Source organism: Tenrec ecaudatus, chromosome 3 (genome assembly GCF_050624435.1).
Source record: "Tenrec ecaudatus isolate mTenEca1 chromosome 3, mTenEca1.hap1, whole genome shotgun sequence".
Lineage (NCBI taxonomy): Eukaryota > Metazoa > Chordata > Mammalia > Afrosoricida > Tenrecidae > Tenrec > Tenrec ecaudatus.
The window spans coordinates 198,618,212-198,638,750 of record NC_134532.1 but is presented as its reverse complement, the minus strand read 5'-3'; the positions used below and the strand labels follow the sequence as shown (position 1 = coordinate 198,638,750).

At 43.3% G+C, this 20,539-nt stretch overlaps 1 protein-coding gene across 1 annotated transcript in view; it reads right to left on the bottom strand.

Moving 5' to 3' along the window:
* Positions 1–2,303: 2,303 nt before the first annotated feature.
* DHX15 (DEAH-box helicase 15) overlaps positions 2,304–20,539 on the bottom strand; it is a 50,981-nt gene continuing 32,745 nt past the window's right edge. Inside the window, exons 6-14 of the mRNA XM_075544477.1 lie at positions 18,472–18,639; positions 14,205–14,291; positions 12,728–12,877; positions 12,122–12,230; positions 11,415–11,606; positions 8,486–8,608; positions 6,146–6,336; positions 3,970–4,139; positions 2,304–2,865 (exon numbers count right to left, since the gene is read on the bottom strand). Of these exons, the coding sequence (XP_075400592.1) occupies positions 2,748–2,865; positions 3,970–4,139; positions 6,146–6,336; positions 8,486–8,608; positions 11,415–11,606; positions 12,122–12,230; positions 12,728–12,877; positions 14,205–14,291; positions 18,472–18,639 (1,308 nt within the window). The 3' untranslated portion in view covers positions 2,304–2,747. The remainder of the gene's footprint in view (positions 2,866–3,969; positions 4,140–6,145; positions 6,337–8,485; positions 8,609–11,414; positions 11,607–12,121; positions 12,231–12,727; positions 12,878–14,204; positions 14,292–18,471; positions 18,640–20,539) is intronic.

Genomic DNA, 20,539 nt, shown 5'->3' with positions numbered 1-20,539 from the left:
AATGTGCCCACAATCGAGCCAGCGCTGCGTCTCCCTCATGAAAAGCTAGAGAGATCAGGACTGACTATGCGCTGCTTCACTTGTGCAAGCGCTCCTTACAGGGCCCTTTGTCTATGCGACGGGCACAGGGCTCCAACAGGCCATGTTCTCTGGGAGGAAGGTCAATAGACGCTGGACACAGAATAGAAAAACTAATAGACAAGCCCTTTCCAAGATAAACCCAAGCTCCAATGCAGTCTGTCCGCATTGGACCAAGTGCTGAGAAGGGCTGGCAGAGGATCCGCCGGAGGACTGAAAACCATGGGGGGGGGGGGGGGGGGAATAGGCGAGAGGGAGGGAAAGGTGCTGTGTCGAATAAAAAAATAACCAAACTCTCCGCCTAGTTAATGCTGACCCTACAGGGCAGGGCAGAACTGCCCCTGTGGGCTTCTAAGACGATCATCACTCTTTATATTTATAACAACAAAACGCCCATCTTTCTCCAAGAGGCAAGCGGTTTTGAACTGCTGACCTTGTGGATTGTAGTCAAATGAGTAACTACAATGCGACCAGGGCAGCTCACTGCAAGGATCTACAGGGCCACCACAGAACAGTCTTACTTAACTGTGCTCTGGGAAGAAGAATTAGAACCAATAAAAGTTACAAAGAAAGATTTTTAGCTCAGCACTTCAACAATTCATTACCCCTGAAGCCTATTAAGGCCTCTTCAGAGGAAATGAATTGTTTCCCTTCTACGACGTGAGCAGAGAGGAGGGTCATTAAAGTTCTTGAGGAGAGAATGCCCAGGGTGAGCAGACAGCCCGGCGAAGCCCTGTGCTGTACACAAGCTCAGCGTGCCCTGGGCTTGGGCTTCTGGCCACACAGACACCTCCCTCCCCTCTCAGCTGTGGCAACACTGAGACACCAACACTTATACCTGTTTGATCGTGCCTTTCCTACCTCTGCCCATGTTCCCAAGAGAAAGCAGCTCAGCTGTTCTGGCTTGAGAGCCGAGATACATTTCCTTGCTCTTCAGAAAATCTACAAGCAAGTGTTTTTTAATCATCATTGGAGATTTCAAACAGAACTTGGTTTCCACAACAAAGATGTCTTCCTTCTCCTTGGTAATCCTCCTGACCCATTCGTTCTATCCAGGGAAACCTAACCGTTAGGATGTTCAGTCCCTAAGTCTCTGAGACAAAGGGGAGGAAGACCCGGAGAAAACAGGTTTTGAAAGCCATGTCGTGACACTGAAGAAGCTCTCAGCTCTGGGGGAACTCAGGCCTCTCCATCGTGTCTAGCAGCCATTCACAGCACCCTCTTCACCTCGTCCTCGGCACTCATCCATCACACATCTATGGGAGAAAAGCTGAAAGTCTAACCTCAGATTGAACAACCAAACACACTGAACCTACTATTAATGATAGCTGGTCAAGGACTCCGTACACGGGGCACAAATGGTAGCAGGGGAGCCTTCCATTCTGCCTCTCATGAGGGAAGCGGTCTGACCCCAAACCTAGGCTTTCTTCCTGTGGCCCGAGACTGGCAAGTCGACAACTAAGTCTGCCAATACCTCACGTGAGCCGACACATCACTCCCGAGCAGAGAGGCCCGCACCAAAGCACCTCAGTCAGCCCTGAGTAAAGTTACCGTGGCCAGCTCGCTCCCAACGGCCCAGCTCCACAACAGCCGCAGCATTTTCACTGACCAGAGAGGGCGGGGCAAGGGGAGCCTGCGCACCACTGAAAACAGCATCTAATTGCTGTCAGCGAACAGAATGGACTGCCCCGTCTCTAACCCGATGGCCCCTTTGTAGTTGAGAAGGGTTTTTTGTTAACTCACTGCCTGCCTGTTATATTAGACTCGTGTATTAAGTTGCATAAAATATTCAGCACCGAGACGATAGTCAAATCAACTTGAGATCTACCACGTAATACCCCAACATCTCCTTAATACACAGCCACAGCTGCCTCAGCAGCTCAGTGCTTAGAACGTCTCTGGGTATAATACAAAGTCCTGCCACTGAAGAGGGAACCAGGAATGAATGGTCAGTCTCAGAAGACAGGCTTACGAACGGCTGGAGGAAGAAGCCCGTCCTCCTTTTGGGATTCAGTTTCAAAGGAGAGCAACAGGCGTTATCCCACTAGGTCACAGTCTGCTCCCAGAAAGTCCTGTCCTATCTCTGCTCTGGGAGAGAGCGCGCCTCCGTGAGGGCGTCCTCTGGGGGACACGTGACCCATGCAATCCCGTACAACATCAAGGAGCATCAAAGAGCTATATTCTCAGAGACACGAGAATAGAGACACCCAAGCTTTGGCCAAAGCTAGTATAAATAGACTTTATTGAAGTCAGTGCCTCTGTACTGAGACAGAAGATTATGTCTACATAAGCACAAGTTGTAACATCTCACAACTTCTAAAAGGAATGTCAACAATTACAACGATCATGCATACCATGGTCGATAATCACATTTTAGAAGCATTTTCAACCATTTCTAAAGAAATGCTCATAACATTGTTATATATAGAACTACTTTCAATAAACTGCAAAACATTGATCGACTTTTCCAGTATAAGCTACAGTGTCAACACAAAAGGGAGGCATAAATGTTTAATTTATGAAATCAGAATGGAATATTTACTGTAAAGAAAAATTAAAAAGCTTTCAAATAAAGGCCATTATTGAACCAACGTGAAGAGCACAACTTGAACTTTGGAGTTCATCCTCTGTTAAAGCTGTCCTCCGAGAGACTGCAGCTGAGCAGGGAATCAGTACTGTGAATATTCCTTGGTTTGAAGTTTGGCAATGATGCGGTCCAACTGTCTCTTTGCTTCACACTGTGGGAAATTGCTCATGTCATAATATTGAGGGGCAATTTTCACCAGCCTGTTCAGAAGGGGGAGGGGGAATGACCAAATTAACATTTAATTAAAAGTGCATTAATATACTGAAAAAGGCTACTCTTCAAAGTCAAATCCTTACGAATAGTACAAATGCGGGTCCCTAACAAATACCTTTGGAAAGGTTATTTTAGTAAGGCGAACATTTTCCTCAGCACTAAGCTTCACAAGCACACAACAAAAAACTCAAAATACATGATTTTAAAAGCTTTATAATGAAAAGTACGTAAAACAAGGCCACTGGTTTCTTCAGTCTAGCAAACTTGTTCTGAGCTGCCTCTGTAAGCTTACAGTAAGAAATCACAGGCAGTACTTACGTAGCACCTTAGTAATCAAATGACTGCACCTCTCATTTTCAGTGTTTTATATCTATTAACTCTAGATCCCAAAGAATCTACACAACTACAATCTTACAAGGCTTAGCCACCCTGATTTTCCTCACCAAAGCACTCAAGATAAACGGGAATGCCTGGGGGCCCAATTCAAGTGTTACAGCAAGTGACACTGCTGAAAATCAGCCACCTCATCCTTTCAGCGTCACCACTGCCAGCTTCTGACACTCCCACCCCCTACTCATAAGGGTTTAAAATAAAAAAATATAATGTATTTTAGTTTGACATAAAATGATGAGTTCCAATTGTATTTCGTAAGCCACCTATCTGCTAGGATGGGGTCAGGGGATTCTGCAGTGTGTGTGTCCGCTCTGGAAGCCCCACCAGGAAATGAGTGCCGCAAACTAATGGCAAACAGGACAAAATGTTGGGGGATAGATCCCTGGTGCCAAGTATGGCTCCAAGGAAACTTGGTACCAGAACTCTACTTCCGGTTCTCGGTCTGGCCCAGGTCAACAATTCCACTCTGAGAGAAGACAAGGAAGTATGGCAAGAGACCAACCAGACCCTCAGGCCATCTACTCATCACACCCACCTACCCAGTAGAACTACCCAGTAGTTTGGAACTGGGGAGAAACCTAGCAAGTTCCCCTAGCCGAGAGTGAATATGGGACACGATACCTCTCCTACAACGGAATTCTGATTCCAATCTGAGCAAGACTAACAAACACTGTCGTCAACAACAAAACTGTACTCACCACTCTGGCTTGATATCTGTACACGTCCGGATGTAATTCTTGGTTGTCAGAACGAACTCGTTATAGAGCACCCACTCTGGCTTGTGATCCAGGACAGTGGAGGGATGCAGCTGGACCACCTGGTTGTCTTTCACAGTCAGGTAATGCCCAGTGCGTTCTAAATGTGCCACCTGAAACCAACACCAAGCAAATGAACAGAACAGGAGCGAGTACATGCTCGTGCTAGGACAACAGTGGTATAAAGCCCAAACTAAACCGACTGCCATCAATCAATTCCAAATCAGTGACACTACAGCAGGTGTCTCGTCCTCAAACTGCAGCACGGCAAGGATATTTATCCGCCTACCGGGTATTTTTGCTCCTTTTAAAAAATTCAAAATAAGATATGTGCAGTGTGCATAGGAATTTGTTCATAGCTTTTTAAAAAAACAAAACAAAACTATAGTCCGGCCCTCCAATGGGTCTGAGAGACAGTGAACTTGCCCCCTATTTAAAAAGTTTTGAGGACCCCTGCCCTACAGGAACAGAGAACTGCCCCCTTTGTTCTTCTGAGACCAGAACTCGCCATGGGAGCAGAAAGCTACCTCTACACTGAGAAAAAAGCAGGCCTCTTATTTGTGTTTTTCATCCCAAGGTCTATGCATTCACCACTACCTACTGCAAGCTGAGACTAGCAGACCAGAGCCCGCGGCGTCCATCTGTAATGTCTGCAAGCTAAGGCTGGCTTAGAATTTGTGTACCCCCCCCCCCCCAATGATGTAGAGTGGTGGAAGGGCCAATAGAATAAGATTGTGTAGCCATCTTAAACGTAGGGAATGGAATGTTTCCATAAAATGTTAGTGGAAGCAGCTATGGGCACCAGGCGTGTCCCTGATGTTGGGATGTTCGCAGACCAGGTGGAAGAGAGAAGACTTTACTGGCTTCAGCCCTGGGATCACTCTCAGGACTTTCTAGCTTTAAGACCACCAGAGAAGCTCTTTTACGAAGTTCTGGTGTCAACTGTTGAGTAGTTGGATAGTGACTAGACAACGTGTCCAGGGACAGATCGAGTGTAAAATTAAAGGTAAAGCAAAAGGTGATGGACAACAAAGAGAAAGCCCATGTGGTAATTCTCAGTCTCTCAACCATAAAAGGTCCTGACTGGTAACAGGAAAGCAGAGGTACCTTCTCCAATCCCAAAAGCTCGTCCTTACAGGTTGTGTGTATATAAACAAGTCCAATGCAGTTCACCACAAGTTATTAAGCAACTGTTTAAAAAGATGCCCAGCCCTAGAATTACAGGCCCTGTTTCTAACAAGCTTTAGTACAAGAAAACTAGAGTGCACGAGTAGTACTCATGCACGGCTTTGTCACCCCCAGCCCACCCCGAAAATTAAAGACAAGTTTAAGAGCACAGATCAAAGCAGCTAGTCTAAAAAGGTATTAAAAATACAGGTAGGCACCTGGGACTAGGATTTCCATCCTGTACTAAATGTAAATCCCAAAGAGTACTCATTCCTTAATCTGAGTCTACTGCAGCTACTTTCCTCCCCCTCCTCCTTCACCCTTCAGTGCCAACTCTAAACCCAGTTACGCAGACTCTGAGTTCATCTGGCCTGAAGGTCTGCTCTTGCCGAGACCACCTCAGAAACACGAGTCTACAGCGGATCCCGAGAGCTGGATCACCAGCTTTGCCTCTAACTGCGGCTGAGTTGTTGGCAGCCTTGTTGACAGCTGTGAGTGGGCGCGGACTCACAGCGACCTTACACGTGCACCTAAGGGAAACGCTGCCAGGCCGTCTGTCACTGTGTCCACTGATCTCATGACAGGTCTCCTCGACCATGGGTCCGCGGTATTTAAAAATCCAAGAAGCCGATTCTGAGTCACCGGGTCCCCCCAGGGTAGGACAGATCTGCCCGGCAGGGTCTCCCGAGGCTCTATGTAAGGAGCCGCCATATTCCTTCCCGCTGACTAGTTCTGAAAGGATAACTTTTAGCCCAGTAGCTGAGCACTTAGCTACTGCACCACCAGGATCCTTGGCCAAAGTGTAGACATAGTAATTTATTAGCTAAGCTAGCCCAACAGTTAAGATCCATTTTGATGGGCATTAAAAAAAATTCATGTTTAAAAAGCCTGTTCTAAAAGTAAACAATAACCTGTAAACATTTAATTATGCATTTGTGCATTATACACATACCTGCATAAAATACCCAGTAACCAAAGCTTTTCGTATATTAATGTAATAGTCCCGGCTTGTAAAGTCAGTACTCCGACGGGGCAAATTAAATCTATCCATAATTCGTGAGAGTTGCTGGCGTACATTGTCTGCAGACATCAGGGACCTGTAGTTAATGAAGTTGTCATAGCACCACTGAACTGATTCATGATCTAGAAAGTTGGAGGGAAAACAAATGGAGAAAGAAAGCGGGCTTAAAAAAACATGCCAACAACGCAGCAAAGGGGGGGGGGGGGGTTATCCCGTATTGAGTTTCTTCTAGCAGGGTTTCCAAAGTTCTAACACTTTGGACTTTAGCGTGTCCTGAACACTGGTTTCAAAAGGAGTTCTCAGTAAACTGAGCCATTTGATCCACCTGCAGCCAGCCCACCTGGTTGCTCGAGTAGATAGCACGGGAGGACAGAGATGGGGGAATTTGGTGAAATGCCCAGTCTTTCCTTGTGGAAGAAAAGATAGCCTTTAGAGTTACCATTTCAAAATAACCCCCTGGGAACTCTATCAAAGAATCTCTCCATCTAAAGGAAGCTGTGCTGAGTCCCAGTGAATGTCTTGGGTGGCTCATAATGAGTAACATGGGCTGGCCGAAGCTCGGCAGGCATTCATTCGCCAGTGGAGAAATGGTCTAGTGATATGATGGCACAGCTAAAGAAATGCGCTTAGACATCGAAAGCCATGGATGAACCCGCCCAATATGATGTGCAAAGTGAAAGCTTTCTCACAAACAACCCACCTCCACAGTAAGGTGCCACAAAGTCACTTTTCATCTAGATTTTCCCTGGGAAAGGTCAGTGCATTGATAATTTTTAGCAATGTGACATTGTGGCCGTACCTACGTTGTCAACCACTGTCTCTCTGCACATAGAACACGCCTGCACTGTTACGTGAGACACCTGCCTTTCTCCATCGAGGCGCTTTTATTCTAAGAGGGCGATGCAGCTGCTCAGCGCATAGCAGCCTGCTGACAAGGAGCGAGCAAGGAAACCTTCCCTGCCTACTGTCGGCCGAGGGCTCTAACCGAAGGCTGTCAACTCTCGCGCACGTGCACCAAGCAGGGCAAGAGTTCACGATTTTATCACGCGAAGTCGCAAATCCTCTTTTCAAATGCTGCATGGCTCATTTATACTTGAAACTGAAACAGGCCCACTGCTTCGACTGCCAAAGGGCAATGAAGAATTCCTAACAGAACGCTGTGCTCGCTGATTAAATGATTACATAACGAAACACTCTCTGGAAGAGAAGTAAAGGTAAAAACCCAAACCGTGTTCCATCTCTTAGCAACTTAAAATACAGTCTCTGCACATCAAGTCGGAGCAGTGGGGTGAATGTGAATGAAGCTGGCTCCACCACAAAGGGCTGGCTGCTCACACGGGGCAAAGTAAGTGTTCTAAGCCAAGCCTTGAGCTTGTCTTTGGAAAAACAGTAACACCAAAAAAACCCGAGTTGTATGAGCCCCCAATAAAATGACGAAAAACCAACCAAACAAAACCCAACCTGTCCCCACCCCCTACCATCATGTGTTAGAGCTGGCCACTGAAGGACTGTGGCCTTCCCCTCCCCTGCGAGCCCTCAGTTTCTTCCTAGTGCAGCAGTGGGGCTTCCGAATGCGCTGCCCGCGTGGCACCCAGGGCCACTCCAGGAGCTCTATTCAAAAGGTTCTATTTTAGGAGTTTTCTGATAAGCAAGTGAGTTACAAATAAAACCCAAGCGCAGAGTTTTAATGTCGACGTCATAAAAAGAAAACAAACCTCTCATTAGCCGAGGCCACAAATGTTCAGACGGACCACTGCATACCCATCAGGGGAGCCAGCTGACAAGGCTGAACCCACACTTCTGTTCCAGGTTACAGGGGTACCTCGCTCATATAATACATGCCCTGGCCTAGCTGCAGGCCTGGGCTTCTTCCTGCTGCCCACCATGCAGTGTGACTGAATGCCTGATCATATCCCTGGTCCCACTCTTCTAGTGTTGCTGCTACGTAAGAAAACGTCCTAGAAACACGACAACTTAAAAACAAAATCACAATGCCTATCAGAAAATAACAACTATACAAAAACTTGCATGCTGGTGGTGGAATTTCATGCAAGTCTTTGATGTTTATCATTCTGTCTTTCCAGGTTTGCTATAATCAGGGACAGCAAAATGGGAACAACTCTGTAAAGGACTGGGCGAGTTCTGTTTCAAGTGCCAGCCAGGAGCTTTTGACAGTGCCTCTGGATTTCTACTGTAAAGCTGTCACCGGCAATGAATGAAGAGACCTCTTAGTGCATGCAGACAGGAGCCTGCGGTCGCATTCACACTTACTTTGTTTAAAAGCATGGTAGACGTTCAGCAGTGTCAGATGATCTCCATCTATGTGGGCAAATCTCATCTTGGCCTCATCCGCGGCTTTCTTGGCCTCCGTGGGACGAACAAAACACTGTGGGACTAAACAAGGTTGGTATGGGCCCAACACAAACGCCCATATCGATGAGTCACGCATTCACAGATAGAGGAACAAGGCCTAGCTACGTCAGTTCACAGAGCATAGGGCAGGGCAGGATGGCCTCCACCTGCATCTTGGCCTGTTTACTACTTGGATTTGGGACATCAACACCTATCCACATCTGTAAGACAAGAGCACCTGGGAATGTAACTAGGGCTACAAGCAGCCATAAAAACTGCTCTTCTGAAGGCCATCAAGAGACTAAAGAGCTCAACTTATTGAAAAACAAAAACAAAACAGTGCTGATAGCTCTACCAATAACCAGGATTTAAGGTGACAATAGCCTCTTAGCTAAATACAATTTTTCAAAGACCATGTCTTCTAAGCACGGAATGGCCGAGTTAGGAAGTCATGCTTGCCCACTGTGGGGCTTTAAAAAAACACCCCCCAAAACAAGCTTTGCAACCAGTCTACTGCCACGACCCCAGTGCAGCTCACCCCCAATGCTGTGGCTATGGTAGCGGGCAGGCAGCACTATCAGCACTGGTGACCAGAGCATGAAGTGAACAGTTACCAAGACATCTTGGGTTTTGATGAGAAGCAGGAGTGGTGGAAGGTTAAACCGCCTTTAAACTTTAAGAAGTCACAAAGGCCGGTGGTGTGCAGTCCAGGGCTCTAGCCATTTTAATAAACGAATTTAGTGCCAAGTGAAAACAAAACAAAAAAACTAACAAAGAACTGTTACTTGAATCCAAACCTCAATACAAGAGAGCAAGTCATTATTTTGCAGCTTGATGGTTTGTCGGAAACAGTCATTTTTTCGCCATCAAAATACGTAACCACTGTTATTTGTTTATAGTTTCAATGTTAATTCATATAAAACTTAAATTTTAAGTTGTTACAGTGTGCACTTCATGTTTTGAAACACAACTTCCCTTAATTCATTGTAGCAGTTTGATAGTCATAAAGATATAAATACTTCACAGCTTGGGACGTTGGTAACACATTTTAAAGCTCTAAGACTTCAATATTTTTTTTAAAAAGTAAGTAAATAAATCAGTTTAGATAGAAGATAATGGAAGCAATTGACAATGAGACCCAATACATTATCAAAGTATCTTCCCATACCATTTCCCCTTTAAAAAGATGCAAAAGTAGCCAGAGAAGTGACAGGGACACGTGATCACAGTAATCAAAGCACAGAGACCTACAGAACTTGGGAGCCCCCAGAGCTGGGAAAGCTCAGCCCGTGAACTAGCTGCCGAGTAAGCCGGGCAGAAGAGAGTTAGGTAAGAAACAAACCCCACCCCCCACATCCTAGTCCCTAGCTCTGCTAACATCACCCCCCCTACACACACACGCAGAGAAATGCTCATTCTACTCCATGTGCCTGGGAAGACCACCAGGAAGCCCTATTTTCTTCATTTAAATTAAGAATGGAATGAGATTATCACAACTAAGGCTGAGATGTAGCTGGAAGACGTCACTGTATTGTGAACGCCACCACTTTTAAAAGGGCTAATTTTCTAAACTGGCATAATGGTAGTTACCTAGTATGTCTAGGAAAAGAACCTAGATGGATGACGAGCCGGGCAGCTAACAGACCAAATGAACACACAGATCATCTGTTAGTGCCTGCCCCACTTTTTCCAAGAACTGGAGGCCTGGGATAGGGACAACTGGAGAAATCTAACAGTCACAACACAGAAGGAAGGCAGCCACCAACCTACCACCACCTCCGCAATGAGACTGCAATGTCGTGCACGAGATACGCTACTGCCCTGCCCATCTGCTCTGAGTCTGATCAATCATAACTGCAAAAAAACATTTTAGCTCGCTCTTTTTAAAAAATGCACACCATTAGAATGTGTCTATGCTAAGCCACCAGTTTTATATTTAGACTTCAACCGAGCTTGTAATTCCATGGAAGGCATTTGAGTCAGTGCATAAAGGACCAGTAACCCTCCACAGACGAAGTCAGTTCTTCCCCAGTACTGACACTGAAAGTAGCCTTGTCCAGTACCAGTGACAGTAAACACTAGCCATTCCCCCGTTTTAGCCACATAAATCTGAAGGCATTTATTTATTTTGCTGTTAACAGTACCCATTTTCCCCTTTCTTTCCAGGAAATCTAATGTCCAAATTACTACCATACATTAGTGGATTAAATTTTATCACTACTAGAAACAGCACAATTTTCTCAGCTTAGGGTTCCTGTCATCAAACTTAGCAATTTTATCTATTAGGTATATATTTCAGTTATCAAGGGTTTCGCTGTACTGTAAAAAAACTGCCACTATCAGATTACGTTTAAGTCTAAAATGACACATTACCACCTTCTACTTGTTTCCTACTAAGTTTGAAATCCACTTTTGGCTACCTGTGTATAGAATACTTACTGTACACGATGAAAAGGCTCGACTTAAAGGTACAGTTTGGGTTCATTACAGGCTCACGGCTCACTTAAAAGTGCCAAGTACAAGAGCTAAGTCTTTCTTGTAATTTTAAGTAATAAACCACATTAATAGCATCGATGGACCTAATACAGAATTCCATTACAATTGGGTTGTGACTGCATTCAAGAGGGCCAGTGCTGTCCCTGTGTTCCTGGCACAATGGCTTTTCCTTTGGTAAATGCTGTCATTGAGAAGCTATTTTCCAGATATTTAGGAAACAAAATGAGTTCCTTGAAGCCATCGATAAAACCCACTATTGTGTTAGATAACAAAAAACAAAACCAACCAAAGTGAAGTCCACCCAAACTTTGAGGAACTGGGCTTTTTTTTAAAGCTCTTTTCCCTCTATTACCTGACAACATAGCAGTAATAGATAGGACCTCATTAGAACAGTTGTAGTCACAACTTGCAATAACCATTTTAGCCAGCTGGGGATCCAAAGGAAATTCTGCCATCATGGATCCCAGTTCAGTCAGATCACCGTCATCATTTAAAGCAGCCAGATAATTCAAAAGTTCCAGTGCTCTCATCAGAGTTTCAGGAGCTAGGGAGGGAAAGGCAATCTATTAGTCAAGCTGCCTTGCGCAAGCAAAATTGTGACAAGGTACAAACCATTATAATAAGAAATCTCATTTTTCATTGTATATTAGACCAAATTCAAGCTGTCATCAAATTCAAGTATAGAGATGTAGCAAACAATGAATCACATAAACTGCAACATTCCCCTGTACAGTACTTAAAATCATCTTACTAGCTTAACCCTAATTCATCATTTTATGAGCTGTGTGTTTATCAAAATAATTTTACCTCAAGAAAATTTCAGCAATTTACTCCTCATATTTTCATCTCGGACAATAAATGCGGTTAACTTGAACTACAAAAATTTTACTTTTTTAAATTCAGGGAACGGTTAGCCTTTTAGTGATAGTTTAATCTTATCTTAATGTGTACTGGGGGAAAAAAACCGCTCAACTGTACGTAATATACACCGAGTAGGATGTAGATCAGAATCAATTATGGTTAAAAGGCTGTGTTAAAACATGCCTTGGTGAGTCATACCTGGTGGATCCATAAAATCAAAATGCACCAAATCGTCAATACCAAGTTTCTTCAACTGTAATACAACTGATCCTAAATTCGATCGTAAGATTTCAGGATACGTGTTGTCCTTGTAAAAAAAACAAAACAAAACACAAACACATTTGCCATGTTAAATATTCTAATCCCCATGTTCCAGAAAACAAACCACATCTGGCTCCAGGCCTCTCTGGCGGTTTGCTTTGGCACCACTGTCTCTGAAGAGAAACGATTTGTATACTAAGCAGACTAGAACGCCAATACTTTCTGTATCCATAGCGTGCCGGGAAAGGATGCAGCACCACACTGTTGTCTAAACCAAAGGGACTGCCTGGAAATACAATTGGATCATGCGCTTAGTCACATGGCAATGCCCCAGGGCATTCCTAAGGGGCTCTGCCTGTAACTGAGACCTGTAACCAAGAGCAGTATCTGGAGGTATCCCCACAATAAATCACACTGGAGGTAAAATCAAAGACCTTGTTTACAGGGCTAAAATGCAACAAAAGAAATAAGTGAAGCCATTTTCTTCTGGCAACAAATTCAACGTAGTCCTTGCAAACACACAGGAGGGCGATGCCCTCTTACCTGCATTTCCGTTTTGTAAGCCTTCTCCGTGTATAGTCGGAAGCACTTCCCAGGTCGGGTGCGACCAGCTCGACCAGCTCTCTGCTGGGCCGAGGCTTTACTGATCGCAGTCACCAAAAGGGACTCCACTCTGATTCGAGGGTTGTACACCTAATGGGGAAGCAATGACTCAGAATGATTCTTCCTTCGGCTCAGTAAACGTCCCTTGGGGGAAGTTTATAGCCAATCCTAAACGACAGAAGCCTGGACAACCTGCTTAAGGAGAGCAGACACTGCCAAACACCTTACAGTGTGTTTTGGGCCTTGCAGGTACTTCCTCATCCTGAAAAGCTCAAGCAAACACAAAAAAGGTTCTGATCAAACATCTCAACCGTACATTTCCCAATTGAAGATCATCTCAGTTTTAGCAGTTTGACTAAAAAGAAAAAGCATCAATCTCTACAAGTGCTGTCCCCAGCATTGTCAGCGCGTTGACACTGAGAACATACTACGCACCCACAAGACGACGCGCAGGTGCTTTCAGTTTAAGAGGACCTCTCCACCAAAATATGCACACTGTGGTGATCACATAATTTCGTGTCAACTTAACAGAGTGTAGGGGTGGAGTCTAGCCTGTCCATCAGGTTACAACCTGATAGTGTCTCCTATGGGTGTGGCCTTCTTATAAGGAGGGTCCTGGGGACCTTCCCACCTCTCTCTACCTTCACCTATAGAAGTCACATAGAGATGTGTGATGCCACCACTGGATCCACAAGACTTTGTACCCAAGGGCCTGTGATCTTCCTATACCCTGCATCATTGCACGCGGCTGTGAGTCTGAAGAGGGACTTATGAACTAGTATCAGACTTACAGACTCGAGTTGGACTGGACCGGGATGTTTTCCTGATACACCATTTCTTGCAGGAGTCTCTCTGGATTTGTTTCTCTAGTCAACCCAGGCTAACACACATCCTGAGTACAACTACATCTCCCAGATATACACTTACAAAAGAAAACAAATTTCTCCAAAAGGTCTCTGAAAATTAAAAACAATCTGCAGAGTTGTCACCTCAATTTGGCCTAAGTGCTTGGTATAACTTCAGAATTGTTTTTACATGTACTTTGCAAGGACAACCCCTAACCTTTCCATTGTGCCCAACATGTAGCAGGAGCTCTGAGGGTGAGGTGTGATGAGCGTGCACTGAGAGTAGCCCTAGGCACTTACTGCTACCCCTGCATTATGGAAGTGAAATCCCAGCCAGCAGTCACCATCACAACAGGAAACCAACGAAAGGCAACAGAACCACTTGCAAAACGCGCACAAAACGCGTTACAAAACTGTAAACACAGATGGCATTTCTGACAGCTAGGAGTCAGAAAATAAATCCAACTGAAAAAACAAAAAAACCCTCAAAAACCTCTATACAGCAAATTGTAATTATTAAATGAACAGTTTCTAACTACAGTTACCACTAATTTATAAAGTATAAAACACACCTTTTGTTTGGCAAATCCAGGATCAATCACAAACACCACCCCATCTATTGTCAGTGACGTCTCTGCAATATTAGTGGATACAACTACCTGTTGAAAAATTGACAGCATAAATCACATTTCACTTCCAGGGGAATTAAAGGAAAGTAAGCATTAACTTTTGCCAACACTATAAACTTCAAATTAGACGTTAACGCTTCGTCTTCTAATTAAAAAGCAAATTTCTTTTCAACCATATCTATTACTCCAAGTTATCACTCAACCCATTAGATATCAAATATGACAACAGCATCAAGTAAAAACTATTGACGAAGCAATAAAAACACATTCCAGAATGCCTCCGAGATGACATACTTCATGGTGGATATGCAAATATCACACCACGAACATAAACTGATTCAGGAAATATTTACTAAGAAATAATTTATAGTTCTATTAGCAAAATTCAATCCAGCATTTACACAAATTAGCAAATGAAAAAAATCACAAGCTACAACTACACAATATGACATTGCAATGTTTTAAAGTATTATATGCTCCATTCAAACTTATCCTTTTAAAATAATTGAAAATGAGCTTCTCCTCGTATTTACCCTGAAGATCAGATTTTCAGGGAACAAATGTCTGCAAAGATTACTTCCACAGAGCAAGAGGTGCCAGCAATTGACACAGAAGATGAACCAGACAGAGGCTGGTCTTACAGTTGAGGGAAATCAGACATAAACAAAACACTGAAGTGATATGGAAGACGTGCTGAGATTTGAGCAGAGCTTACCACAGCACGGCTAGCATGGAAGGTGTACTGAGACAACGGCATTGAAGGGAGGTTGGGAGTTGCCCATAAAGAGGTCTATTATCTATAAGCAGTGGTTCTCAACTCCTTTGGGGGTCAACCAACCCTTTCACAGGGGTTGCCCGATTCATAACAGCAAAATTACAGTTATGATGAAGCAGCAAAGAAAATTTTTGGGGGGTGTGTGTCACCACAACATGAGGAACTACTGGCATTAGGAAGGTTGAGAACCACTGATCCATAGACTGCAGTTTCAATAGGGGCATAAAGGGGAAGACCACACCACACCAAGGACATATGCCAAGAACAGAAACGGATTTTATTGGCTCTCATAAAACTCTCATCATAATCCACCTGTCCATCCATTGCGTCAAGCACATGTGTACATTTGTTGCCATCATCATCCTCAAAACGTTTTCTACTTGAACCCTAGGTATCAGCTCATTTTTCCCATCTTCCTCACAAACCCTGGATCATTTATAAATTATTTTTTCATTTCTTACACTGTCTGATGTCTCCCTTCACCCACTTTTGCTGCCCATCCCCCAGGGAGGGGTGTATGTAATTGTGATCAGTACCCCCTTGCTTCCCCTGCCCCTCCTGCAGGGTCTCTGCCCTGGATTCCAGCTCCTATCTGTACCAGTGTGCATACTCGGGTCTAGCTGGATTTGTAAGGAAAAGCTGGGATCTTGATAGTTGATTTTTACACAAGTTTATAGTCCTGACATTCTTAAAGACCTTTTGTGAAAGTAATTACTTCTAGATTCCAGAGTTAATTTTGATGCAAAACACCCTTACCAAGGTTCAACAGAATAAACACACTGCCTACCCTCACAAGTGCTGCTGCAGTGAGCCCACAACCGGTCACTCTGTCTCTCCTCCTTTAGGGACTTCCTCGGTTTTCCCGGACCTTCTTCCAAGCACGATGTCCTCCAGAGTGCCTCACCTGCTAACAGGTACGTATGAAGAAGTCTCGGGATGCTTACTTCTAAGTGAGCAAGCATTCTGGCCGTACTTCTTCCAAGATAGATTTCTTCTACCCTTTCCCTTGTCCAGCTCTCTCCCACACGAGACGAAAAAGACCATGGTGTGGGTTAAAAACAAAACAACCCTTACTGTGGTGGGTCAACTGCCAACTCAGTGACCCTATAAAACAGCCGAATTCTCTTGTGGGTTTCTGGGAATGAACATCCATAATGGGAACAGAAAGCCTCAAGTAACCGGTGGGTTCAAAGGGCCGACTTTGGGGATAACTAATACACAACCCACAAGCAGCCCTTGGCTGGAGTTAGCGTACTTTAATCCTCAAAGTGGCAACTTTGCTCTCTGATACTTTAGAGGTCTTGTGCAGCAGATACACCCAATGTTACTAGGCCATTTGAGTTCTAGACTGCTACTCATGTAAATGCTGATTAGTTATCAAAGCAAAACGAAATCCTATTTGCATCCATCTCTTCTCCGTTTATCATGTTATCTGTTGGTCCAGTCATGAGGTTTTTGTTTTTTTTTTTCACACTGAGTTGCTATCCATACTGAAGGGTGCAGTCTTTGATCTTCCATAAGCGCTTCAAATCCTCTTTACTTTCGGGTAGCAACATTGTGTCATTTGCATTATGACAGGCTCATGAGCCTTCCTTCAACCCCACTACTGCATTCTTCACACATTCCATCTTCTTGAATTATCTGCTCAGTAGAGTTTAAGTAGGTATACCATGGTGAAGTGAATTACTTGCTTTGGCTCACTCTTCTATCCATGCCAATCATTCTAAGTCCCAGTGGCAGGGTGGGACTAAGAGAAGAGACTGATCACTTTTACTGTGGCCATTCCACTGAGTGTACGACAATGACCTATCTCAGATGCACCAAGAGGATGCTGTGACCATAAAGTAGAGCCACTATGATGCGTGCAAATGAATGCGTGAAAACCTCCTCTCTTTCATTTTAAAAATACTGTTAATAACTTCACTTTCTAAGTGCAAACCTACTGAACAGATATCTCAAAATACAAGCAGGGGACCTTGCAGGTTTAACATTGTACTAGAGAATTCACTATTTGCATGTGTGAAGACAAGTACTTCCACTTACACATGGTCTGTTGAAAAGATTGACAACTAGAAAAATGGTTAAGAAACATGAGGTTTGATGGTGACATGGAGATGTGTTCCTGTGGATTCAATAAGGAGAACCAAAGCAAGAGCAAACACAGTCTTAACAAATGGCATTAGTAAGGACAGCCTGAAGTTGAAACACCAGAAGCTGCTCCTAAGGAGAGAGAGGAGGCTTTTCTACTGCCGTAGAGTTACTCTCTCGAAAACCCAAGGGGACAGTTTTACGCTGTCCTCCAGGGACCCCAGGAGTCAAAATAAACTCGAGGGCAGTTAAGTCTAAACACTCTTCTAGAGAGTCAATCTAATCGCATGTGGGCACAGTCACAAATCAAGACTTCTACGATTAGCTATGCAAAGCAAGCAAGCACCTAAAAAGCTGAACCTATTTCCCTTGAGTCAATTCCAACTCATAATGCCCCATCTAGCTAGGGCTTCTCAGGCTATATGATCTTTACGGGAACAGACAGCCCCATCTTTCCCCTGCAGAGTGGGCTGGCGGGTTAGTAACCAAGTACAGTGGAACAATTTTAACATCACGATGTTACCAGGTCTAAGCCACCGTTTGTAGAAAATAAAACCACAAAACGTGGGAAATTTCCTTATACATGATCTAGAACTTTAGAAACATGTATTTAGTTACTAGGTAGTCCAACACCAACTAGAAGGCCTGCGATTATGTAAAAGGTCTTCTGGTTATAAAAATGACGCTTAATTTCCCACAATCATCTCCCAAGATGATGAAGATAATAAACTATACCACTTAAAAAAAAAAAGCCCAAAGTCTTGTATAGCTGGCTCTGGAACCTGAGTGAGAGTTGAGCGGAAACAAGGTGATGCCCCTGTATTAACCCAGCACCACTTTATTAAAACAAAGAGAAAAACATGTGGTTGTGTGTAAAAATAAATTAATTTAGTTACTTTAAAATAAAATGCCTGTTTTGTTTTAAAATGGCACCTAGATGCCTTCCTATGGATACCCACCAAAAAAGGGCCTCCAAGCTAAGACTTGTTCTCTCCCTGAAATAAGCACCGTCCACTGCCAAACTCAAGGAACTAGAGAAAGATCGTATATTTTTGCCTAGTGATTTCATGGGAGGGTGAAGTAGCACTTTGTCATCTTGCTCTTTTCTTAATTTCCTCTATTTAATCATTCCTCCTTTCCAACAACAAACAAGGAACTCACCCTAGGACCAAGAGAAGCAGCATTCCACACTGACACCGTTTTCTCCCGATTTTGAAGGGCAGAGGGTTTTGTTGTCTATCATCCAGCTAACAACGGCACATAACCTAAATCCGTTACCATTAACTGCAATTCACTGTCTCACGAGCAACTGAGTATTTTTGAAGAAATGTTTACACAGAGCATTACCTTTCTCCCAATTGCTCCGTTCTGTTTTTTTGGAGGTGGCGGTTCAAAAATCCTCTGCTGCTGCTGCGGTGGGAGTGTGGAGTACAAGGGGATGATCTTAATGTCACCAACTTCAGGGCCCAGATCATCCACCTCCCTCTTTATTCTCTTACAGGCTTCATCAATTTCCTAAAAAACACAAATAGAGGTCTGAAAACTGGACATATGCACAGGAAAACATTTTAAGTTTTATGTAAGTTTTACTTTATGTATGCTTTCTGTTAGCAAATATTTTATTTTCAATTTAAAAACCAAAACTAATTCAAGCAAACTTCAGTGGAAATCTTCCGCCCCCCCCCCCCAAGGCTCCACACAAACTCTGATTTCTGCATCCTGCCCATAACTGCCTCATTTGCATTCCATACCTCTTTTTTCAGTCAGATTTCCTAATGAATTCTCAACAAATGATTTTAAATTCTGAATTTCTCACCCAGGAATATTAAGCTCTACTCATGACCTTTTCAATTTTCACAATCTAAAAGAAATTGATGTGCTGGATATTTTATATAAGCCAATTAGGCTTCAATGTCACGTATCACTAATATAATTAGATGGGAGCTTTCCTTCCTAGTGCCTAATGTGAACAAACACCTTAACGTTTATCAACTTAAGTATTTAAGAACTAGGCTGTGCCACCTAAGTATCTTCAAATATCCCGACCCCAGAAACCACCAATGCATGTGCACACCGAGCTGTTCATGTAAAGGGATGGGGCAGAAAAACCACTGTGAGGCATGATCAGGCTTACGAGTTGGGGGGGGGGGGTTACACTGGCTCTAGGGGCTGTGACGCAAACTGCAATCAAGTCCTCTCCAACACACAGCAACCAAGAAACAACCCTCAGAAGCTGCCTTTAAAAGCACACAATCAATATTCAAAACAGAACCACAGCAAAAGGGAGAAGGAGGAAATTCTAAGAAAAACTACTTTTACTACACCAAGAGTAATTTTCTTGGTAATAATTTTAAATCACAGTAAAGTTTATTTTCATGTTAAATGGATTCAAAGCTATTAGATAAATAAAAATGTACATTTCATTTACTTCAAATACTTGTCTTCTTAAATAAGCCTTAAAAACTATGGCTTGTAACAGAAGACAAAATAATAGTAATTTATGATTTAAGAAGGGTTCAGGAGGGAGGAGGGAGTGCAGGGGGTGGGGGAAAAATGAGCAGCCGATATTAAGGGCGCAAGTAGAAGGCAAATGTTTTGAAAATGATGGCAACAAATGTACACATGTGCTTGACCCAATGGATGTATGTATGTATTGTGATAAGAATTGTACGAGCTGGGGAGGGAGGAGGGGAAAAAAAAAGAGGACCTGATGCAAGGGGCTTAAGTGGAGAGCAAATGCCTTGAGAATGATTGGGGCAGGGAATGTATGGATGTGCTTTATACAATTGATGTATGTATATGTATGGATTGTGGTAAGAGTTGTATGAGTCCCTAATAAAATGTAAAAGAAGAAAAGAGAAAAAAATGATTAGGGCAAAGACTGTACAGATGTGCTTTATACAATTGATGTATGTATATATATGAACTGTGAAAAGAATTGTATGAGCCCCAATAAATTGTTAAAATTAAAAAAAAAAAAAGAATTGTACGAGCCTCCAATATATTGATTAAAAAGAGCCCCAACTATGGCATGGGCAATGAGGCTTCAGGTTTCTTAAAGAAAATGGAAGCTGATTTTCTATTCACTGAAGGAAAACCGTAACTGGGGGAAATTTTAAAAATAATAGGTAGATAGATAGCATTTAGACTAGCATGCCCCCTGCTGGTAGGCAAATTCAAAATGGTTGTAACTCTTTGGAATTTAAAATATACATAAAAATATATTTTTTTAAAAATCGCTCCCTTGCAGTTTTGTCATTATTACTACTTGTGCAACCAGTAGGCAACAGGAAATTACCTACTGGTTACACAGATCAGAAAATTAAAGGCCCATTTCTTAAATCTGAGATTCTCCTACTTTGTTAAGTGAATGATCAAGCCCCAATTTCCTAAGCATCCACTCTTCCCTGTTTGC